This window comes from Camelus bactrianus, chromosome 15 (genome assembly GCF_048773025.1).
Source record: "Camelus bactrianus isolate YW-2024 breed Bactrian camel chromosome 15, ASM4877302v1, whole genome shotgun sequence".
In the NCBI taxonomy this organism is placed as follows: Eukaryota; Metazoa; Chordata; class Mammalia; order Artiodactyla; family Camelidae; genus Camelus; species Camelus bactrianus.
The window spans coordinates 45,629,821-45,655,049 of NC_133553.1; the positions used below are offsets into that span (position 1 = coordinate 45,629,821).

At 34.9% G+C, this 25,229-nt stretch overlaps 1 protein-coding gene across 3 annotated transcripts in view; it reads right to left on the bottom strand.

Annotated features, from left to right (window-relative positions):
- The window catches only part of SRBD1 (S1 RNA binding domain 1), a 178,981-nt gene that overhangs the window by 49,419 nt on the left and 104,333 nt on the right, over window positions 1–25,229 (bottom strand). For all 3 annotated transcript variants that reach the window (XM_010967730.2, XM_045504891.1, XM_045504892.2), the window contains exon 16: window positions 22,909–22,991. In XM_010967730.2, coding sequence (XP_010966032.1) covers window positions 22,909–22,991 — 83 coding nt within the window. The remainder of the gene's footprint in view (window positions 1–22,908; window positions 22,992–25,229) is intronic.

Sequence of the window (25,229 nt, forward strand, 5' to 3'; positions counted from 1 at the left end):
ACAGCTTTTCATGAAAAGCTGCCATTTCAAAATGTCAATCAAATCTGAACATAAGTGGGAACTCCTGCAGAAATAACCAGCTGCAGGTTTGAAAAACATTTTTCACTGAAAGTGGAAACACAAAAGATGTTTGAATGGGATCTCTTTTCATTCCTGTAACAGTAGACGGCCATTTTCACAACATCAAGGACAGAAAACAGAGGACAAAATTGCAAATAATGTCTTGAAAGGGCTATTTGCAGGGGTGATGACTGATTCAAGTTACAAATGACAGAATTATTGGCAAATGGGAACTCATTAATATGAAATTGTTTGTTTCTCATTAACAGATCACAGTCTCAGACTATTTTAATTGCACTTGAATGATTATGCTATACAGAATGAAATGTAGCCTCAAATTCTGACGTTTATTTTCAACTTCTTTACAGAAATTGATGAGGGGATCATCCGACTTTTGGGGGGAAAAGCCCCACCAATTAGAGTTTATCAACAAATAAAAAAGAAACATTTTACTTTTTAGAACGTCAAAGATAACAAAAAAATACCAGGTGTTAATATTGGACCTTTCTTACAAGAAAAATTCCCTTGTTAGCAATGATACAATAAAGTGAAACTAAATAACAGAGTAGTAAATACGATATACTATGAGAGTGTATATGGAAAGGAGACAGGCCTTACTCAGGGAGATGCACATCAGGAAACAAGACTTTACAGAAGATCTGCCACCAGGCTAGATCTCCTGAGGCACAAGATAGCATAAAGATTAATCAGATTAATCTTCAGTTGTTCCACAACCTGAAGAAAGTGATACAACACAAATACCCTCCATTTTCTTTTTAACATCACACACTTCAACAAATCTTTTTTTTTTCCCCACTTGTTGGCAGCTAAGAGGAGAATTTAAGTTCACAGAAATGACTCCTCTCAAGACCAGTGCAGTTGTCTGTCTGCGCAGTACAGATGATACTAATGTAGATCTCTTTTTGTAGAAATGAAAGGTAAAATCAAAACTAACCATAAGGTTCCATTAGAATTCTGGAGGCTCCCACAGTTGACCGATTTTTATTTACTTGTAAGATTAGAGAACATGTTTGAGCCCTGTTTATTTATTGTACCTCATATTATTGTCACTTCAGTGTAAAAACAAAAAAGTAGTATTTAGAAATTAGACTTCCTACCCCAAAGAAATGCTACAAACTGTTCAAACCAAAAAGTGCTTTCATATGGGATTAATTCAGGGACACTAGAATCCATCTTCTTTTCCTTCATAAAAAAGTTCAATTTCTCTCATTTCAGAAATTTGGACTTCCTGTGTTTTGTTGACACAAAAATTAACACACATCTATCCAAAATGCAGATTTAATTTTAGTAGGTATGGTTTAATTAACACACTTACTCTCTAGCCCAAATTGTGATTCTCCAGTTTTACCTTTGTCTACCTGGGAATTTCTCTTGGGCTCATGATCAACAACAGCAAAGCCTCCAAATAAGCATCTAATGACATTTGTATACAAAATTAAGCAGAACTATAATAAATCTCACTAATCGCTCTTAATCTTTCCCAAAGAACCACACTCGTGTTCAGCTATATACTAACCACATTCTCCATTTTAAGAGAACATACACACTCTTCATCCTAATTTGAGTAAATGAATTCAGTTTTAATATGTTTCCAAATGTGCAATAGTTAAGCCTTGGCAAAATAGTGTGCCTTTTGTCTTACTTTTAAAACTTTTCACTTAGTACTGTAACCTTCATAGGTCTTCCAAAGAGAACATCCAATATTTAGTTCCGAATGCTTTTAATTCTTGCGTTCACACAGCTGTATGAACTCGTAGTGCTTGTTAAAAAAAAAAACTGTTGGGCGGGGGGGTGGGCATGAGTTGGTTACCAGTTATCACCCAAAGATAACAGTTACTTTTATTGGGGTATTACAAATGCAAATGGTTAATGTGGTATAAACTGTATACTAGATTTTAGTTAGAATGACTAAAGCTATCACACAAGGCATTCATCTGCGCTCCCTGTTTATGGGAATGAAATATGTAGTCATTTGAAGTCCACAATATGTATACTGTGTTTGTAATAACTGCAGATTTTACAAGCACATTATTCTTTCCATTAGGATTAAAACCTCACCGAATAGCAATTTGTGAAAGAATTCTAGCAGGGCCCTGAGCCCAGAACTCTGACCTCTGATGAGATGCTTGGCAGCAACAAACTCTGGGTGTAGGCAAAACATCTGGTTTGAGTTAGACTTCCTGAAAAAATAGCCCCTGTACTGGGGAAACTGGTATTCACTCAGCTTTGTATATGTACTTTGACTGACTTCAACACTGCTATAGGGAAAAAAAAAAAAAAAAAGAGAGAGAGAGAGAGAAAAAAGAAAAGAATCTACTAGAATGCTTGTCAATCACAACAGACTCCTTGGTGGCCTCTCTAGAATTAAGCTCTCTTATTAGCTAGTACAGTCTTTCTTTCCATATTCCTTGAGTATTTTCTTTCCACATTATAGCATACAAAATGTACAATTAATTCAAAATAAGTCCAGGTTTGTTATTAGCAAACACAGCAATACATTACTTTTCTTTTAATTACTCCAGAGGAGGAATCGCTGGTTAATTCTGACTTCATTCTGTTTACATTTACAGGGAGAAGGATAAAACAGTAATGTTTTGAGGGTTCCCATAAATTTGGTAAATATCAAAACTCAAAATAATAAAACAGCTTCTAACCAGTGTTCCTTTCTTCTAAAATGATAAACTTAGATATAGTAGCAATGTTTACTGAGAAGAGGTTCTTCAGGTTTTTGCAAATTTAATAAAAGCCACAATTCAAAAAAGATTCTTCTAACATATATACTAGAGGAAAAAAATGCTATGGATTAATACTCAAAAATGAAACAACAATTTGGAGATAGGGCATTACTTAAAGGTTCTCCTGCCGATTTTTTATATTCTGATGAGCAAGTTTAGTAAGACAAATCCATCCAGTGCAATTAACAGTCATTTAAACTCGTCAGAAGAGGGCCATTAAATTGTTTCACATACTTATACAGACACATTGCCTTGTGAAGAAGGGTTCTTTGATATCAAGCTGAAAATGGCCCAAAACTATGAATGGTGCTACAAAAGAAAAGGGTGGTATCTGGGTGAGCTGTTTTTAATAGTCAAAGGTTAATGTTAGGACCTAACAGAAGCATAAAAACAAGATACCCCAATACAGTACTCCCTACCTTGACTGTGATGTGATTTGAGTTTCCAGTAAAAGCAAAAATATAACCCAATTTATCCCACTGACAATGTGTAAGATTAAGGTCTTGTGGGATAATAATTTGGACATGATTTCAACTTTGATGGATCTACGAGAGTTTTTTCATTCTCAGATGGTGGTAAATTGCCATTTACCTTTCTATATATCCCCTTAATTTAATTATTACCTTTGTGAATAGAAGTGCAAACAAATTTAAATTTAGTCTTTTGAGAGAACAGTGTGAAATAGAATGCAAATTAACAGTTGTATATTTCTTTACGTACAAATTTACTTTTCTGCCCGGCGACATTGCTAAGGACTCTACTGAACAGAAACATGTTATGAAATGTCAATACATCTTTCTTCAGCACATATCTGTAGTCTGCAAACCCCACCTTTACCATACTTCAGGGAGCTATTCAGGAATAACTGATTATTTATACCCTGCTCACAGATTAAAAGTAAAATCTTTTTGAGCAAATGCAAACCAGAGTCTGCCCGAACTCCTCAGAACACACATGCACTTGCTTGTCTAGTCACAAATAGCACAGTTTTTAATGTATGTCACAACTATTCTTCAGCAAATCATAAATTCTGTACTATCTGCACATTATACAATTTTAAAAAATTAATATTTCTACCACAAAGTCTTGTCATTTCTATTATGACCAAAATCAACAAAATAACTGTGGAAAATAAACACTTCTACTTCTCCAAACTGTTTTTCGAATCTATAATTTTTATATATTTTAACATAAAATGTTCATTTGTCAGCTTCGAGTAAAATACCAGGTCACTTAAATTCAGCACTTCTCCACATTCTTGCAATCTCCTTTTGTACACGCACCATACACAGAACCCCTCTAAATTTCTTAGCTTACTAGAAACTGAAATGTTTCTCTAAGTTAGTCTTTTTGCCAGGAGACAAAAGTTACTAAAGTACAATGTGACAAACTTCTCACTTATTAATTCTGTGAATAAAATGTAGATTGATATTAGCAAATTTCTATAAACATACATTTACTTTTCCACTCGAAATGAGGATAAACTAAACCTGTAGTGTTCATTTCAGAAAGGGAAGAGACATTTTTTTAAAACTGTAATAACGATGCAGAAGTATCACACATATTTATTCATAATCATATGGCAGGTACACGGTGGCAGACTTAGGGATAAAGTGCTTAGAATAATTATTGCCTGGGATGCCTACATAAATTATTTTTGAAAGCCTGCTTTCCTTTAAACCTGACTGTGTAACAATCTGTATTTGGGTCAGAGTATAAACATAAATGTACATGACATGACACTTGTAGTTTTTTCATTTTGCCTGATGAAGATAAAGAAAGTCATTTTCACAATTCTGAAGGCCACTCAGACAGAGAACCCCTCTGAAGCACAGGGAAGGAGACTCCTCTGTGATCCTCCTTATGACAGAAGTATCAAGTAAAACACTTGCTTCCTGATGCAACTTTGGAATATATGTAGTTCATTCCTGAGAGTAGAGATCCAAAACCTGAGTATAACAATGAATAGTAACACAAAGTAACAGTGGTGATTCTGTATTCTGGTAGTACTTTTACACTGGACTTAAACAGCAAATTTTCCTTCCAAAAGGCATAAAGAGCATTTCACTGCTAACCCCCCACATTTTTGAAAGCTATGGCCACAAAGGCACATTTATAAAATAAGCCCCCACTTGTTAAAACTGTAACATTGCCACCATCACTAGAGTTTCACCTTAGTGACTTAAATAAATATAAATAAAGTAATAAACACTATATGTTTTATAGAGTTCTATGAACCAGAAAAAAAAATCACCTTACAAAATAACCTCTTGGCAAATGCAAAAGAAAAGCTAAATTTGGTTTGCCCATATTTTCTGAGTTCTCAGAATATAAGAAGCAGCTAAGGGAAACCTAACTTATTTAACTGAAAGACTTTTGCTTATTTCACTTTCCACATTAGCCCTTCTGGAAAGTAAGGGGGAAAATATTAAACAGGAAAGGATAAAACAAGTAGAGAAGGGCAATCAATGTAATAAAAAATATTTGGGGGTTTAAAACTAGGCATCTTTCATATTCTAGGTTTTAAGATACCTTGATGAAAACATTTTGACTGAGGTTAGATACTGAAAATAAGCTCTATAAGAATCAGACAGGATGGCTTGCTATCCTAGGTGGTCAAAATGGCCAGCAAGTAAGTTAACTCACTTTGCTTTCCCATTAATTAAGCGATGGTAAAACTTTTCATGCTACTGCTGTCAGATGGGTGTCGTGTCAACTGTTTAATTCAGAACTGAGGAATAAAAAATTTAATGGCTACTGTCATATAAACAACTTTAAAAATGCTGTTTCAGACATTAGTATACTAATGGAGATTTTGTGAAGTTTGAATGTAATTTTCAAGTCATCGCCTGGATAATAGCAATAACAACAACACTTATTTTAAATAACTCCAAAATTATACACAGTTGAGTAAATTTTAATTTGTTTTCATTTAAGGTCTTCTAAAGTTGAGGCCAGCATGCTGAAGAAAAATATTAAACTATCTATAACCCTGTGTCAACATATGATGCTACTGGGAATGGTAAGTGAATTAATTTTCCAAGGAAAATTAATTACTTATGACTTACAGTTGTAAAAGCAAACAACGTAACTCTGGATTAGGGCACATTTAATTTCTGTTTGTAGTAATGATTAAATTAATTTCATATAATTCATGGTATGTAATGGAAAGCAGAACAAAAATGAAATTCTAGACAATGACTGACACAGGAAAATGTATATATCTATGAAGCTTATCCAAAAATAAAGGTCATGGATATTAATCACTGGATAATAAAACAGTATTTTTAATAGTTCTATAGTAATGGATTTTTAGCATAGTTTTTGAGAAAGCTTCACCAAATAAAAGTCCAACAGAGAAACAAAATAAAAAACTGTATAACAGCATCCTGTAACATCTCCTGAATCTTTCCCTTCCCCTGATAAAAGGGAGCTGGAATAAGGATTTGCACATCTTTTATTTATAATAATAATTTTTGACCACATAGATTTGGGGCAGCTAAAATTAAATATACCATTAAATGATCTGGGGATAAAGTTCTTAAACTTACAACTGAATTCTCTTCCCCTGACACCCAGACAGTAAAGTGCTTTCAAAATGGATCATCTGTGATTCATTTGACTGAATTATGCACCTGAGTACTACTAAGACAACAGATCTGGGCTAATAGGGCCCTAAGAATACATGTACAGCTGCACATATAAAAATCTTCATCTTTATACTCTATCACTTCCTACCTGTTCCAGTTAAGTCAGATATAACCTTTTAATTTTGGACTCCAACTTCGTGGTATATACAGCTCATGTGTTAAAGATAAAGAATTAAGTCTTGCCCTGATACTAATTATAATTAAATAGTTTAAAGTAGCTATTAAAGAATGAAATGTCATTCTCATGGCACATTTTCTAAAAACACATAAAAACACACGAAATCAGAACATTTCATATTCTGGTAATGATCCTAAGTACTGACTACCTGCCACATGGTAAAATCACTGTTAGTCACATTCCCACTGACATTTGGGATCAGTTGGCTATGAGAGAGCAAGCACTGTGACACATTCTTTTAAAGCAAACTATTTCCATGATTTATGCTTTTAGAAAACAGTATAATGGACTTCTGATGAAGAATATAGTATGAACACATGCAAACAATAGAAATAAAAACTATATATTTGCAAAATATACTTCTGTCCTCACAATTTTACCTTTTACAAATTTTAAACTAAAGCATTCTCTATCACAAAAAAGCATTATTCCCGTATTACTTTATCCTTTAAAATATATATTTAGAGAAAAATTATGTGATGCCTTTGAGATCAAAGAGAAGACATTACTAAAAAATATTCTAAACTCCATTTAAATCTTAAACACATCAAAGGAAGAAGAAATTATGACATTATTTTGGAGTTTATGAAAATAAAAATTCATGGTACTGTAGACTTTAAAGGGAATTTTTTTTTTTTTTGAAGTAACTGCACTGCAAAAAGATTCGTTAAGGAGAGAAACTTTTCCATTCCTAGAGAAGCTGCGATTTAAGTGTGATTAGAAAATGTTTTTGCTGTATTTTGAAGAGTAAAACTAAATGAAGCAATAGAAACCTCACCTTTCTGGCTTGTTTTCCTAAAACACAGGGTTACTCTTATTTCAAAATGGACCTTGCTCAGCATAATACAGATTGAAATGGGTCTGTTTATAAAATGTCCTCGATAGGTTCTCTTTAGGGTAGGAGGCACATTTAGGCTTTATTTTTTTCAGCTAGTAAAGCTACACAGGAGGCTGAAACATCACCTTGGACTCTCAGAGAACTTAACTTTCCTTTCCTTCTTGGCTTTGACACCAGAACAGGGTATTAAGAAGACAGAAAAAGAAAGAACAAAAGAATAAAACCATGTCCTTATGGAGCAGAAGAAAATCTATTCTGCTGCCCATATCAGTGCTGCCTAACTACATTCATGAAAAGAGAAGAAAGAGAACGAAAAGGAAGGAAGAAAAGGAATGCAGAAAGAGTAAGGAAGGGAAAGAAGGAAAGGAGGGGAAATGAAGGGAGGGAAGGAGAAAAAGAGAGAGGGAGTGAATGAGGAAGGGAGAGAGAAAGGAAGAAGGGAAGTAGGGAAGAAAGAAGGAAGGAAGGACCCTTTTCTGACTGGCAATAGAGTCTACAAGACAGAGGAGTTACACTGAAACTCCCTCGTTAGAAAACAAACACCCTCTACATTCCCTTAAGGCTGAAATGAATTTCAGAAATCTCTTCAGGCATCTTTCTTTTATTACAACCCACATTCATATTTCAGTAGAATCACTACAGGGGAATCACTAATTTTTTATCTAAACTATGACGTTTTGGCAAATGCTATATAACCAACTATAAATCTACAACAAGCCTCAAATACTAAAGACTTGGTAATTATATGATGAGAAACAGCTTGATTATGGGAGAGGGAAGGCAGGCTGTCAACAAACAAACAGCTGTTTCTTATTGACAACCCATAACCAGATCGTGCATCCCAACAAACTGAGTTTGTTTCTGCTGTTGCTGTTGTGTTTGTTTTTGACTACTCTACCCTCTTCCCCTCCCACCTCCAAAATACTGAGTCAATTTAAACATTACATGTGAACCACAACAGAAGAATCAGATACGCAAGGATAACAAGTAAAGCACTACAGATTTATAAAACATTCTGTAGGTAATAACTAACAGAAGTTTAAAGTGTACTTTCCAATTCAACTTCAAATGCCTATCTTTCCCTGTGCAACACGTCCTGTCATTACTATTTATATGAGGCAGCTCAGGCAATGGGCCTGTTTCCTCATTCCTGGATTATGACCACAGCAATGCCGCCACTCTGATCCTTTGTTCTGGAAGCCTTCCTCACAGATTCTTCCACCCTCCCTTTTAGCAGAAGGCAATGAACATGCTTGTACATGCCAGTGTGAACTAAATGACCTCTATGGTCCCTTGTAACTTGAAATTAAATGACTCTAGGAATACTTGAGAAGCTTAGCATATGAATAAATAATAGGAATAAACAGAACCTTAATATAAAAGGTTTTTTTTAAAAACCCACCCACATAAACGGAATCTGTTTACGTGACGATCCCATCATATGAAGCAAAATCACTTCTACCTTTGCACCTCCAGGCATTTTCATGTATGTGTGTATAAAATTTCCTTTTAATAGTCTTTCGGAAACAATTTAGACAAACTTATTTTATTTTCCAACAGGGCATGAAGAAGTAAAACTACTTTCCCAAGGTCACAAAGCAAATATAGCTAAACCAAAATAAGACCACAGCTTCCTTTGGTGCCCTGGGGCTTTGTGTTCCACTTCACTGAACCACAGTAAGTGAGGAAAGGACCAGTGAGAACATTTATGCAATCTCAGTTTAAGGCAGGTTCCCTTTAGACACACTCTGACTTATGACTACCCAACTGCAAGGAGGGGCATATGTCAATGAGCATAGTTACCTACCCCAGGTATGACTAACCAAGTATTTTAATCTAGAATCCAAATTTCCTTTGCAAACTTAATGATAAACCCAGAATTCCTCTACAAGAAGATATCTCTTGTCTCACTCTCAACTATAATTCTATTTTATTTAAAACCACACCCGCATCCTAGCAGATTGGGTTGGATGTCTTCTGTGTTCTGCTGTCATCACTGGGTCTATGTTCAGTTACTACTACTCTGGCAGCATGCCCGTAAATTTGCTTTTTGAAAAACTCATAGAGTTGCTTAAATTCATCCACACATATCTGGGTAGGTTTCAAATCATAAACAGGGGTAGAATCACTTTTTTTTAAAAAGTCTGGTTGTGTTTCACACCATATGAAGACAGGAGCCCTGAGTAAGGGACTAGGGAACAGATGACCTCTTCAAAAAGCAGTTCACAGTAGAGTGGAAGGCAGACAAGGAAGGAGGACACACAGCAGGAGACACTGCTGAAGGAGGCAGAGAAGGGCACATTTGGAATTAAGATTTCCCCATTATCCAGGATTTTAAAAATCACTGTCATGTTCTGCATTGCTTTTCAATGGACGTTTAGGAGGGGAAGGAGGAGTTACAGACTTTTAAAAGACAATCTCCAAGAATAATTTTAAAATCTCAATCTTTTAAAAAGTAACCAAACTGTTATGAAGACAAATCCACTTTGAACAAATTAAATGCTAGTTTACATGATGTCAAACATAATGTCTCTTGGAATGTCCAAAATATGGTTTCATCTACTGGTGAGGATAACTCAAAGTTTGTAAGGCTCAACAAATCATTAACATGAAGTCTTGCCTACATTCCAACTTCTTTTAAAATTAAATTTCTCCCATAGTCTGGATGGTCATTACTAATCACTGTGACTGAATCTGTCTCAAAGTGGACACATTCTCACCAGGACTGACAGCTCATGATGACTGAGTAACAACATAACCCGGGGTGCCAGTGCTCCCTCCCAGTCCACCCTGTTTACATAAACCACAGGCTTGGACCCCCCTCCTCTACACTATCTTTATACTATACAAATAATGTTTCTCCTGGCCTTTGCAAACTCTCTGGGGAAGCACTATGAGGGAATGACATAATTTTTAGAGCAAATTTAGGGCTCTAAAGAGATATGTGGTGTGTCACTCCAAAGAAGCAGAGATAAAGTATAAAACTGATTAATACAACATTGTAAATCAACTATACTTCAGTCATTAAAAAAAAAAAAGATAGTCATCCTTACTTTCATGGCTCCTTGTAATACTCCAGGTATAAAGTGCTTTAATGAATTCTTATCGATTAAAGGCCTTACTGATTTCCAAATCTTTCTGTCTATAAATGGTTGGTATTTGGCAGATCTGGAAAACAAAGGGATCTTTCAAAAAAATTGCCAGGAAGATGACCTATTTTCCACTCCCTCTCTAGGCAGGTTCACATCACCAGATGATGCTGGATATGGCACAACTCCAGAGAAAACAATCTTTTCTTGGTCTTTCAATGCCTGTTTATGGGTATACACCAGTGCTTTATACCCTGCAAGCTCATTAGATGGATGACTCTTCTTTTGATTTCATCCTGTACCGTGTACTTCTAGGTGGCATGACATCCTCCTCTTCCCTCATAATCAACCCCTACTTCCAAACAAACATTTGTCAGAGACTAATTCACATGAGATTAATTTTCTTTTCCACTATAGTATCTGTTTATGAATGCATCCTATAAAAGAGAAGAAAAACAGGTGCCTCACTTTTCCTTAACTCATATCTGATACCAGATAGTTATCCTCATTGGTGGAGGGCTTAGCAGATTGATTGATTTTATGGAGTCCTCCTCTGAGGTATGTGTGGGCTACCTGGAAACTGCAAACATGTTACCCACTTCCCTAATGCCCTAACACATGGGTCCCCTTCTTCCCCCACCAACCCCTTAACTTGCAGAACTGTTTAGATCATTCACATTCAGTAAATACCCAAAATAAAATCAAGGAAAATTTTTCAAGTTTAAAATCGGACAAAAACATTACAGGAGGGGAAAAAAAAAAAATGAAGGAACCATTTTGTAGATAAACTTCATGCTCTGGTGTTGAAAGTTAAGGTCCACAAATCAAAAAGCAGTCATTTCTACAGAGCTAGGCTTTTCCACTGCTCTCTCAGTGAATCACGCTGTGGTTAGTTGAAAGTGCTGTTCACATAATAAATTAACCACCTCATTTCCTTCATCACCAAAATATACATAGCACCCCCATACAGATTTGTTTTAATAAAAGTAATAAAGCAAGCCCAGAGGTTATGGCTGTTATGACATAATCACACCTCTGAGATTTAAAAACACTCACGTGCACATCATGCCTCAAAAAGTCTTTGAGAGCCCCACCTCCAACAAAACCTAACTGCACTTAAACTCTCTGGCCCCATTTATTCCAAATAAATAATGAAACAAAAGCCTCGTATATGTCAGGAGAAAATTCTCCCTTTCAATTATACATTTCAAAATAAAATACATCTTTTTTTAATAATACTGGACAATAAACAGCTTGGGTAGCCTGATCTAGATTATTAAAGAAAATATATCACCAGAGTTTAACAGTGCACAAAGAAGGCAGCCAACTAGCCTATCTCACCCCAAACAAAAGGTATCTTCTAAAGTGAGTTGTTCAAAAAGAAACAACACACGTTTCTGCAAAATTGAGAAACAATCTTCATTCTACACAAATCCAGGCAAATTAATTTTTCTTACCTGTAATGATATTTTAAATTATTGAGAATAACCCATTAAAAAACTTCTCAATCTAATTTTTCCTCAATACAGGGTTTTCCCCTTAGAATTCCTTCCCATGATCACCAGAAAGAAAGCCATTGTAACCCAACTGTCCGTAGCATAAGAGATTTGGTGGAGAAATGTGCCATCAGTGAACTCATATCATACTCATACTCAAACTGGCAAGGCCAGTTTTCCTGTCTCTGTACCAAGTTATAAGCATTTTGCAGGCAGTTCATTTCTGACCTAAATTCTATTAAACTCACAGTCCTTTCTACAGGATCATGCATTTAATGCATATTGTTGCTATGATAATAATGATGCCTTCCCCTTGAATTTAAAATAGAACATAAACTTACTAGTAATTACATTTACCTGTGGTATTTTTCAAGCTCATGCTCAACACGCACCCACAATATACATATGTAGAGGAATGAGTTGATCAACATTTCTAGACAGTATCAGATATTCAGAACAGTTTTTAAATGCTCAGAAGTGCCCCCCCCAAATTTACACATTTTATTTCTCTTTCTAGTTGCTATAATTGTCTAGCACCATCTTATATTTGAGTTTTCAACACTTCTTTCTAATATGAACATTATTATATTACACAGACAGTAGTTTTTTGTACTGTTTGTACTGAATAAAGAATTACATCCCAGATTCTCTCTTTAGTATGCCAAACAATTATCCACACATAATTATAGACAGCTATTCAGCAAAACAGAAAGTAATATCTATATGAATGCCAGAGTTAAACATTTTTGCAATAATTGTATTCCACTATTTTTAGTCTATAGACTACCCATCCACATAAAACCAATATTAGAACTAACCAGTATACTAAAAAGCTCTTTAGGGCTGTGCGGCAAACAAAGATAAAATTTTTAAGAATTTCCATAAACTTACACTTTAACAGATAACTTCACTTTAAAGGAAAGATTCTATCCAATGAATTCCATGGTAACAAAGATTTTTTCTTTGATAAAGATATTACACTATATTAATCATAGATCCTTAGAAATACTGATTTAGTCACAATCAAAGAACATTCCTATATAAGTGCTCCCTCTGACCTGTCCAGTGAGAATTATTTCCAGAGGATAAGATACGTGTTGTCGAAGGGGAGAAAGGAATGAAGAGATATGTGCTATAAAAAACTCTATTCTTTCATCAGTTGTAATCCTTCTTTACTTTCCGCAGTCATTCTCACTCCAACCACATGCTATACTAATGCTCTCTGCTCCTAAATTCTCAAACGCTTTTTCCAAAAAGAGATTCATTAAAAAAAAAAAAAAAAAAAAAAAAAAACTAATAACCAACATTTCAGGTTTACTCAACAAAAATTTTAAGAGGCTATAAACTTTTATAGTGTGTTCACAACAGAGTTAAAAAATACAATAAATAAGCAACTATACTGATAATCTACCATTCATTCATTCACTCATTTCAGCAAATACTTGTTGAATATCTATTGCGGGCCAGGCCTGGGAGCTGTGGATAGAGGTGGAAACACCTTGCCTTCATGTGACAATTTACATTCCATTAGGCGAGAGACAGTAAACAGAATATTCTGATTTCAGAAATTTTAAAACTAGCAGTTTTTTTTTTTTCCGGGGGTCGGGGCAGTGAGGAGTGTGAAATGTAAGCTCCTACTTCATAGACAAAATAAAAATCTCCAGGTGTGGGGAGTAGAGGGGCGACCCCTCCCAGTCCTGCTCTCTTCTACTTCTTCCCAGCCCCACCCCCAACCCCCAGGAGCTTCCCTCTTCTGAAGGCTTCCATCTGCTTCCTTAGGTTACTTCTTAGGTGAGCTGTGGGTGTCATCTCCTCAGGCATCTAGCTTCCTCTCTCTCCAGCATCTTCAACGTCTCCCTTCTTCCTAGCAACATTTAAACACGTTTAAATCCTGACTTCCTTTAAAAATTCTCTTCTTTAAAGATCTGTATACACTTCTGCCTCTACTAGTCCAATGAAATTATTCTTGTATAGTCCCTGTCAACATTTAAAAAAATTAAACATGAAAGATACATTTTCAATTCTTATCCTATCTTTATTTTTTTTTTCAGTGTTTACAATATTGATTTTTGCTTCTCCAGCTCTCGTCTCCTTTAGATAATGGCATGTTCTGACTTTCCTTCTACATTACAAATACTGTGATGTACATTCAAAATACCTGGAAATCTTGCTAAAATCAGATTCTCATCCCACAGGTCTAGGGTAGGGCAGAAGAGGCTTTCAGTAGGGTCTCCTGCTACTCAAAGTGTAATCCTCAGACCAACAGCATTGGTATCACCTGGGAGTTTTATTAGAAAAGCAGAATCTCAAGCCCCACCTTAGACCAAGTGAATCAGAACCTGCATTTTAACAAGACCTCAAAAAGTTTTATATGTACATTCAAGCTTGAGAAGCATTAGAGACCAGTGGTTGTCAAACCTTAGCCATTAAAACACAGATTACAATGCCTCATCTATAGAATTTGCGATCCTATGGGTCTAGGAAGGGGATGCAAGAATTTGCATTTCTAACAAGTTCTCAGATGATGTTGATGTTGCTGGTCCAGGGACTGTACTTTCAGAAATCACTGGGGCACAGCCCTGCCTGTACATTAGAATCACCTGTGAAATTTTTTAAATGTTTGTTGACATCTAGGGCCCACCCCAGGCCAATTAAACTACATTCTCTGGGGATGTGGCCTAGGCTAGGATTTTTAAAAGCTCCCCTGTTTAATCTTAAGGTTTCTAATTTAGGTAATTTAGAAGTGTGTTGGAGGGATAGTGGTGAAAAGAAAATAGTATAGGATGAATGCTAGTCATATTGTGGTAACATTATTGTAACACATTATTCTATAATTCCTTAAACATCTGTTCTAACCAACTCTGCCCTGTAAATAAGCACTGAAAGTTATAATAGTCTACAGGTTCTTCCTAGGCCATGTCTCTGAAATGACCATTTCAAATAGTGGAGCAAAACAAATATTATTTAATTCTTAAGATTCAAAGAAGAAAAATCCAGTATTTGTGTAATGAAAAAAGAATTTAAGGTTAGTGTTAAAACTTTGCATTAAAGAGTATTTGATTTGGTGCAAAGTTAGGGTCTCAAAAGATGAAGATTTAAAATAATATTATGAAGAGAAATGTAACCTAATATTAAATGTATTGTTTCATTTTCACTGAAAAATGAAAATAGCTTTATTTTTTCTGATTATATAAATCCTCAATGTAAAATACATAAACACACAAACACATACATAAGGAAGAAATTAAAACCAACTGAGAGCCAAGGTTTCTGAGATAAAACACCTTGATCATTTGACCAAGCTTTCCTGTATCTTTTTATAAAGTTTAACTTGTTTAACAAAAAGTTATAGACTATAACATAGGAGATAGCATGTACCCACCAAACAACTTAAGAAATACAAAATAATGTACCCTCCCAGTTCCCATCCTCCTCCCATCTCATGCTCCAACCAAAGTAGCCACTATCTTAAATTCCAGTACTTATTTCTATATCCTTACTATATATATAATATGTATTCATAAATAGTATGCAGTATTATTTTTCATATTTTAAAATTCTATACCAGTCATAAAATACATATTCTGCAACTTGCTTTCTCTCTTAATATTATAGCTTATGAGGCTTATCCATATTAATATAGGTATCTCTATGGGGTCAACTTCACTCCTATATAATGTTCCACCATCTGAGTATACTACAGTTTATTTTCCTGTTTTCCAGATGATGGACATACTGTTTCCAAATTTTTACTTCTATAAATACAGCTTCAGTGAATTTCTTACACATCTTCCTGTGCACATGTGTGATATTTTTTCAAGGCTATGTATATCTAGCAATAAAATTGTTAAGTTGAAGAGAATCCCCATCTCCCACTTTACTACTTTCCAACTGCTCTCCAAAGAGGTTGTACCAGTTTTTACTTCTACAAGTAATGTATAAGATTTTCAATGTTGCACATGTTTGCTAACATCTAAATTGTCAGACTAAATTTTGACAACCTGAAAGGTTTTCCATTCTGGCTTTAGTTTGCATTTCCCCAATTACTAGTCAGAGTGATAATTTTTTCATACCTTTATTGTTTTTTTTATGTCTCCTCTTCTGTCAATTGCTTGTTCATATCCCCTGCCTATTTTTCTCTTAATTTGTAGGAGACCTTACATAGATCCTTTATAGGTTGTATGTGATGCAAATAACTTCTCCTTGTCTGTGGATTTTCTATGTATTATTCAGAGATGTTTTAGATTCTAATGCAGTAGAACTTAATAATCTTTTCCTTTATGGTAGTACCTTTAATGTTACCAATTTTTTTCAATCATACACGATAATCCTAGTTTTAAACACCATGAAAATACCTTAAAGTTTTAGAAATCCTAACAGTGACTTTTGTGCTGGTGTATGAAAACCAGAAGGTGAACTTAAGTAGAAACTGAAATTGATCTAGTTTCATTGTCCAAGGTCAATGTCATACAAAGAGTAAGCAAACAAAAGATATAGGAAATTAGGTATTTCATTGTTAATAATTTAAGGTATTGTTGGTAAAAGGTTTTTCAAATCACACTAAAATTTCACATTTCTTTTAAAGATAAGTAATGGTGTTCTACCAGGGTATGTGTATATGTACATGGCTTATTACACTGTCAGTGATTTCTAAGAACCTGAGAAAACTAAAGTCAATATACTTCAACATAAGAAGCAAAATTCATCCAGCAGTGAAAAAAAACAAAAACAAAAACAAAAAAAAAAACCCAGAACAGAAATTTTAAAATTCTAAATTAAGGAATAATTAGCAAATTCTAATACATGAGTTCATACTCCCAGTCAAGGACAATTACTTGTTTTTGTTCAATTATAGAAACAGCTCAGTTATGGTCAATAGTAAATGAAATTCCTGAATTGCAAGGCTAAGTTTGAATTTCATTCATAACACCTAGTAAATCAGAGATTGAAGTACAGCCCATATCCTGGGAATTAAGAGTTAAGGGACAAGATTGCAAAAACATTTTGGCAAGGAATTCATCTATGTGAATAATGCCACATTTTTAAAACAATTTCCTCCATGTCTCTTTCACCTTTGTGTTTTATCTATTTCAAAATAATGCTTTAGTACAGGGGGCAAAATCCAGGTAGAAGTCATCTAAGTGAAAATCCATGGGGCAGACTCTTTTCTATATCCCACTCCACAGTAACATAACTAAGGGATCAAAATGTTTTAAAAGATTTGGAAAAACAATATAGGACAAATGAGGAACCTTATTACCTTTTACAAACCTACATTAAAATATTTCATAATCTCTACAATATTAACCATAAAATAGTCTTTAACAGAGTAATATTACCACTGAAGAGTTGGGTTTTTTGTTTTGTTTTGTTTTTAATCCAGAACTGATCCCACAGAGGGGGCGTGGAAATAAAGTACAAATTCCCACCTCTGAAGTTTTACCATGAAAAATTTCATCTGGGAAGATGATTCTCCTTTTACAGTGACTCCTCATTATCCATAATAATGAGGAATAAAGATGGCCTGGATATAGAAAATCCACTAAGGGTTCCAGAAACTCATTTTGGAAAACCACTTCACTGTCTAATATCATCAAATGATCTAACAGAGAGGTACAAAGGAGGAAAGGGGATTGTTCTGTCTTTCCTACTTTCCCGCGCAGGCTCATTAACAAACAGAGGTGCTAATGAGCATGAATGTATCTAAAACATAGTCCAAAGATGAAATAAATAGCAAGTAAATCCAACTTACTCAAGTTGTGTTCTCAGGATATGACAAGGCCAAGCTAAACCACCATGCCCCATGTCCCACAGAACTCAGCAGAGCCAACCCTGCATTATCCTGCTCTCACTCTGGAGTGTTTTCTTGGGAGTAACACCAAGCCACTTTCCAGCAAAGTCTTGAGGGGTCAGTTAGGGATATGTTGTCATTCGACCACACTGGCTGCCTCTCTCTCCAGAAATAATGACAGGCATGTGTTTTTAAAATCAGCTCTCCCCATTTTCTAAGACAAGGTTTGGAGTACTGCCTTTAGCATTTTAGCTGTTATTAAAACAAAAGTATTTTAGATTCTATTGAAATAATATTATAGCTACTATTATTTCATCTAACTAATATTCTTTCTTTGAACAGTATTCATTTTAAAAATCAGCAATGTTTGTCCAGCTATTCATAATTTAAATTAGCATAAATATAAGTATTAAATATATACTAAAAGCATTAAAGGTCCCAGCTAAAAAGAAAGCCAGTCCCACTCTAGTTGTACTGAAAGTCAATTATATCAAAGCTTAAAATTAAGTGGCCCATTGGCTGGGAAATAGAAAAGGATATTTATTTCACAACAAATTTTCCTAATATATAATCACTAGAGAAAGTTTGAAAAAAAGTAGAAGAGAAGAAGATAAAAATCCCTACATCACACCAAAGATATAAATATCAGTCTCCAGCCAGGTATTTTTTTCTTCAGTGTAAATGCGTATCTCTAGTTTTAAAACACAAACTGGTTTTTATTCTGTATCAACAACTTTACTGCAGTTCAAGTGAATCTTAGAAGTAGTTCTTCTCATTGGCTTAGAAGAGACTACTAAGCAGTTTTACCAGGTCAAAAGGATGCTTTTTTTTAAAAGTGCATCTTGATAGGTATTAACTATTTGCTAGAAATAACATTATGCTAAAGGAAAGAAGCCAGTCACCAAAGGACACATATTGTATAATTCCATTTATATGAAATATCCAGAACAGACAAATCTACAGAAACAGAAAATAGGACTAGGGAAGGAGGGAGCACTGGAGAGTGACTGCTAATGGTTTCTTTTTGGAGTGATGAAAATGTTCAAAAATTAGTGGTAAAGCTTCACAACCCTATGAATATACTAGAAATCACTGACTTTGTATACTTTAAGTGGGTGAATTTATGTATGTATGTATGGTATGTGATTATATCTCAATAAAGGTTTTTAAAAAATGTGTTGTTATACTGTGGTCTATTAAAACTTCTCCAAAAAAAAGTAAACCTGTTTCTTGTTTTTAGAAGGTTTTAATAGTGTATATTTTTTGAAATTATGTTGTTAGATAACGGAGAATGCTCAGGGCAATTATACCTTCTTGGGAAACGGTATCTATAATTAATATGAAATACCCTCTTTGACCTTTTTTATGCATTTTGCCTTAAATTCTACTTCATCTCATGTTAACATTGCTGACTTTTTCATACATGTGGAATATTTTTCTCCAAATTTCAAATGTTATGGCTGCTTTTTCCTTACGAGTACCTCTTACATATATAAAGCTTAGCACTGTATTTTATTTTTAAAAGTCTGAGATTCTATTCATAAGGGAATTTAACCCTTTCACCTTTACCTATTACCTATACTTATTCTTGTCACTGTACATTTTATTTATCTATTATACTTTCTTATTTTCTTTTCTCTGCCTTTGGTTGCAATGGTAAACTTTCAATTTTTCACTCATGATTTACACTGAATGTCCTATTTGTGATTATCAGTCATATATTTCAGATTGTCTTTTTCTAAAAAGTTATAGAGTTAATCTCTATCTCTTCTTTCCTGAAAAAGAATCCTACTACTTTGTCACTTCTTTTTATTCGACCATCTTATGTTGAGTTGATCTGATCTAGGTTAATATAAAGATAAACATTATAGTTTAAAAACTGAGACTCAGTGATTCAGATACATTTTACTGGGCATGTGTGCACTTGTAAAGCTCCCCGCTGTTCCCTTACCTTGATACTGTTTCCTTGCCACATGCCTTTCCCTCCTTCGGACCTCCACCCCCTCCACCCCCCTGCTTTAGGCAGGAGTACATCCATAAATATTCTTTTAAAGAAGGTCTGTAACAATCAGAATTGTCTGTAACAATTCTGGATCATTACAGATCCAGAAATGTTTTTATTGTCCTCTCACAATGAATTGCTGGTTTGCCTCAATATAGAATTATGAGTTCAAAATAAAATTTTCCCACAACTTCAAAACTACTGCATTTCTGTCTTCTAGCACTTGTTTTTACCAATAATAGGACTGATGTCAACCTGACTCCTCTGTAGATAAACTATGTTTGCTCTCCGGAAGCTTTTAGTCAGTTCCCTCCTTATTACTAGCATTCTGAAATTTCACAGGAAGGCATCTGAGTGTAGGTCTTTTGTTACTCTTTTATTCAGTATTCATTAGGCCTTTTCAAGAAACTTGTCTATCTTCAGTTTGGAGAAATTTCATCCTATTGTTTCTGTGATTATAACTCCTCCCCTCCTCTCCTGTTATTTATTTGAATCTTCTATTAGATGAATGTTGAAGATCTAGAAGGTGCTCTACATCACATGATTTTTTTGTTCATCCTTTCCACCTTTTCCAATTTGACTGCATTCTAAAGAGTCTCTTAGCTCCACCTTCCAATTCATTAATTTGCTTTTAGCTGTGTCCACTCTATTTCCCCTGTTTATGTGTTTTTTTTTTAATTTTAACAATCATATTTTAAAATTCTTAGATTGGTTTAATTTCATTCTATCCCATATTTGTTTCAGAAATCTAATGACCTCTCTTATCTGTGAATGTTAATTTTACTCATTTCAGAGTATGTTGCCTTTTCACTGTTTCACTGCATGTTAATTTTTTTTTTTAATTTGGTGCCTCATTTTTCTATCACAGATTCTCCTCAAACGTTGATTCTTGGTAGCAAGGTCATTTCAGAGTCCCTATTTGTCTGTCTGTGTATGCTGTTTCTGTTTACCATCGTGAGTCTCAAGTGATAATGTGCGAAATGTGGGATATGACACCAGCTGTCATGTATATGTCAGGAGTTGGTCTTGCTAGGAAGAAACTCCTTCGGCTTTCTGACAATCAAAGGCTACCTGAGGGATCTCCCATCCTCTCCAGCCTCTGTGTTATACTCAGTGCTTTAGTTTGGATTCGCAGAATATTGAGGGAGAGGGGGTCACCATGGGCCTAGCCACTCTACATATACCTCCTTATCTAATATTCCAGGCCCCCTTGCCACTACCTGAATATGACTCTGGCTTCAGGACACTGTTGATCTACATATTGCTGGGTGTGGCTCCACCAAATTTCATTTTTCTGTGCATGTGATTCCTCATGCTTAATATCTTTCAATAATTCCTGAAATTTCTATCCACTGATGGGATCCTTTCTTGTTTTCCTAGACTATTATCAATTTACTCATATAAGGGAGTGTTTATATAGGTACAGATATACACACACAGCTTTTCTGTCCTCTTATGGAATTTGGAGTTTTGGATATCCCTCACCAAATCTGCTCTGCTCAGGCATCTTCCATATACCAGGACCCTTGGAGTAAATTCTTCACAACCCCTTTTCCCTCACTTTTCATCAAGTAGTCCCTACAAAATAGGTTTAACTTTCCATTTCTACTGCCATTAACTTTTTCCAAACCACCATCATTTTTCACCTGGAGTCAGAGTTGATGTTTAAAAATACAAATCAGATCACGTCATTCCCCTGCTTAAAACTCTTATATTACTTCTCACTGCTGTTGGAATGAATTCCAAACTTTTTCACATTAAACGCTATCTCTCAGTCCAAATCTGGAAACTAGGTCCCTGCTATTTACTCAAAGGCCTCTTTGATGCCAATAGGTTATTAGCCTCCTGAGTTCTGTAAAAGTTTGACTTTCCCTTTCCTTCATTCCACTACTTTGCTGACGCATTACATAACTTCTTCTTGAATTAATATAGCTATAATTTCTCTTAACTATAAGGCCTATATCATAAAACTGCAACAGGTGTACTCTTTAGATAGCAGGGATTTTATCTATCTAGATAGATTACACCCTTCAGCAATCACCCCGGCCAAATGAACAAGTTGAACTGAAGGTCTGGACATCTCTTAGTCTAACTTGCTATAAAGCGGGAATATTCCCAGTTATGTCCCAGTATATGTCATGTTAGTCTAGGCTTTGCCAGTGGGATCCTGGGTAAAAATGCTAACAACTCTAGGACACAGAGTAGTCCTCTTTTTCTACCAAATGAGGAGGCTAGGGTTGTATGATCTCAAAGATCTCTTCCATTTCTAGTGGCCACAGATTCCATGACCTAATATAATATCTCCTTAGAGAAACTACAGTACCTATCACTCAAATCTCATGAAAATTATTCAGAGGGTAATATTCTATTTCAGGCTTAAGAAGAACTTTCATCAAAGAGAAAATAATTCACCTTGAGGTTTCTGGAGATTACTTAAGCTAATATAGATTCATTTTGACAAGATTTAGTGCTGTCCTCAATTGCCCAATGAACACAACCTCAAAAACTGAAAATACAGTAACAACAATAATAAGCACTATTACTATTACACAGTAACAAAAATGAAAGGTTTTAGCTCATACTGGGTACTGACCAAAAACTAACTATAATAATCAAATAAGAATGAAAAACAGGGGGGAAAAAAGTCACCATAGGTACGAAAGGCTTCCTTCTGAAAGATCAGTAAAGACCAATAGTTCAAACTGGTTTACACAAAGAGCCAACATACCCCCCTTTCTCCATAGCCTCTCTTACATTCTTATAAATAATGTTAAAAGACTCTCCAGATTAAGTTACTAGCCATATCTAATGTTTTAATAGTCTAAACTGATTACAGTCAATTCTAAGTCTTATCAAAATCCTAAACACCAGGAAAAAAAAATTCCCTTCTTCCCAAATAACCTGTGACACCTAACTGCCTTCCCACAAACTGTATAACCTTTGAAAACGGGAACTTATTCCCACTGACACTTAATTACGAAGCCAAGTTTTGAGTACTGCTCTCTGTATTGATGGATTTCATAAATTAAATGATCCACATTGCTTTACCTGATACATTCCAACTCCAATGTGCTTCGGCTCAATTTTCACCAGCTCAGCTAATGGGTCTTGTACACGCCTTGCTATGGAAACTGAAAAAACAGAATCAGAAAACAAGTGTGGCTTAATGTGAAAAGCAGTATCCAGATAATTACTATGTTAGTTCTTCATAACGCAAATAGTTACCCTCTTCATTCCTCCCACCAGAAGACCAAGATTTCACCAAGTTTCAAAGTTCCCTTTTCTTTCACACAAAAACTAAATACAAAATTTCAGGATTAATTATGTCACCAGAACTCTACTAGGCATTCCTGAGCATGAACACATTGGAAGGGTTATATATTTGGAAAAACAAACAAACAAAAACCCCCACTTAGTTGCTATATTTACACAATTACCAGTTTATTCTTTAAATACAGCATAGCAGGGCACCTCACCCTTTAAAGAACAAGTAGACATTTGTTTTACTTTTAAATAATCCTGCATTATTATAAACATGATACACATCTATCTGTATGTCAAATATGCTCATTAGGACTAGATTCTGATCATCATGAGTAAATGACAGAATCATATCTTATTGCAACCAGGGATCAAGTCAGCTGGCTAATGAATACACTTGTATCGCCTTAAATATTAGGTTAGTTTGTAAAGTGATCTGTGTCCCAACTGCTTGTTCCTAACACACACACACATAGTCCTAATTACATCCTTTCCTCAACCATCACATTCTGTATTTAAGAGACTTGAGAGTTAACTTCAAACATTCCTTTATTTGTATCATGATTTTGTCATTTTTTTACCAAATGTTATTAACAAAATCTCATAACTAATTTAGCTCATAAAATAGATTCAGTTAGAGAAAATAAATTTAATATGATCTTAAGGATACTTCTAAAGGCAGCTCTTCTTTTTCCCCAGTAGCACAGTGACACTGAGTGTTTACATCTGAACAGCTTTCATTTTCTAAATCCATGAAAGCTAGTCAGTGTCACCCACTTATATAAAAGGTTGGATGAAATATAAATTCATTAAGTGAAAGCACTAAGGCCATCAAAGGAAATCCCATGCCTGTTTTCATGTTACACAGTTCAAGGTCTAGCAAAAGCAGCCACCTCTTAGAAGTGACTATCAGATTCTCCAGTCACTGATTTGTACCACCTCTCACCGGAGATAAGATCTACTGTGAACATCAAGTTCACTGCACGGTCACTCAAGTCTTTTTCATATCTTCTATAATTTCAGACATATAGTGACAATGGTAGTTTGCAAAGCAAGCTTAGAGAAAAACAAGCTGGTGTCTTACAATCTGCCTATTTCTCCCACAGCAGTGATGGGGATTCCAAGGCCTTCATATATACTTTTCTTACCAAATCTCACAAAAGGTTAACTAGTGTAAGCACTGCAAGTTATAGGAGAATTGGTTTCCTCTAAGAACCACATTTATAGTCACACGTTGAAAATTTATGCCACCAGAGAAATACATGATATCCTCTAAAAGCAAACAGAGTCAGTCCCCCGCATCTGTGGGCTTCACATCCACAGATTCAACCAACCATGGATTAAAAATATTGGGAAAAAAGAGGACACTAATGAACTCATCTACAAAACAGAAACAGACTCTCAGAGTAAACAATTTTATGGTTACCAGGGGAGAAAGGAGGTGGGAAGGGATAAATTTAGGAGTCTGAGATTTGTAAATGATAACCACTATATATAAAAATAGATAAAAAACAAATTTCTGTATAGCACAGGGAACTATATTCACTATTTTGTAATAACCTTTAATGAAAAAGAATATGAAAACAAATATGTATGACAAGGAAAGAACGCTGTACTCCAGAACCTGACACATTGTAGCTGACTGTACCTCAATTAAAAGAAAAAAAATTGGGAAAAAAGTCCCAGAAAGTTCCAAAAAGCAAAACATGAATTTGCTGCTCTAGGCAACTATTTACATTTCACTTACAACTGTTTACATAAAATTTACATTGTATTAGGTATTATAAGTAATTTAGAGATGATTTAAAGTATATTGGAGAGTGTGCACAGGTTTATATGCAAATATTACACCATTTTATAAAAGGGATTTGAGCACCCTTGGATTTTTGGTATCTGTGAGTGGTCCTAGAACCAATCTCCTGTCCATGTCAAAAGACAACTATATTATTTCTTTATTCTAGCCTTTATATATTTAATACAATAAGAATGATTTTCAAACAAATACATACATTGCCAAAATACCTTCAGATTCAAAAGAACAACAACCCACAGCAGTAAACCAAGTTAAGGTAAGAGGTATCAGAACATTTACTGTGTAGGAAGGCAGT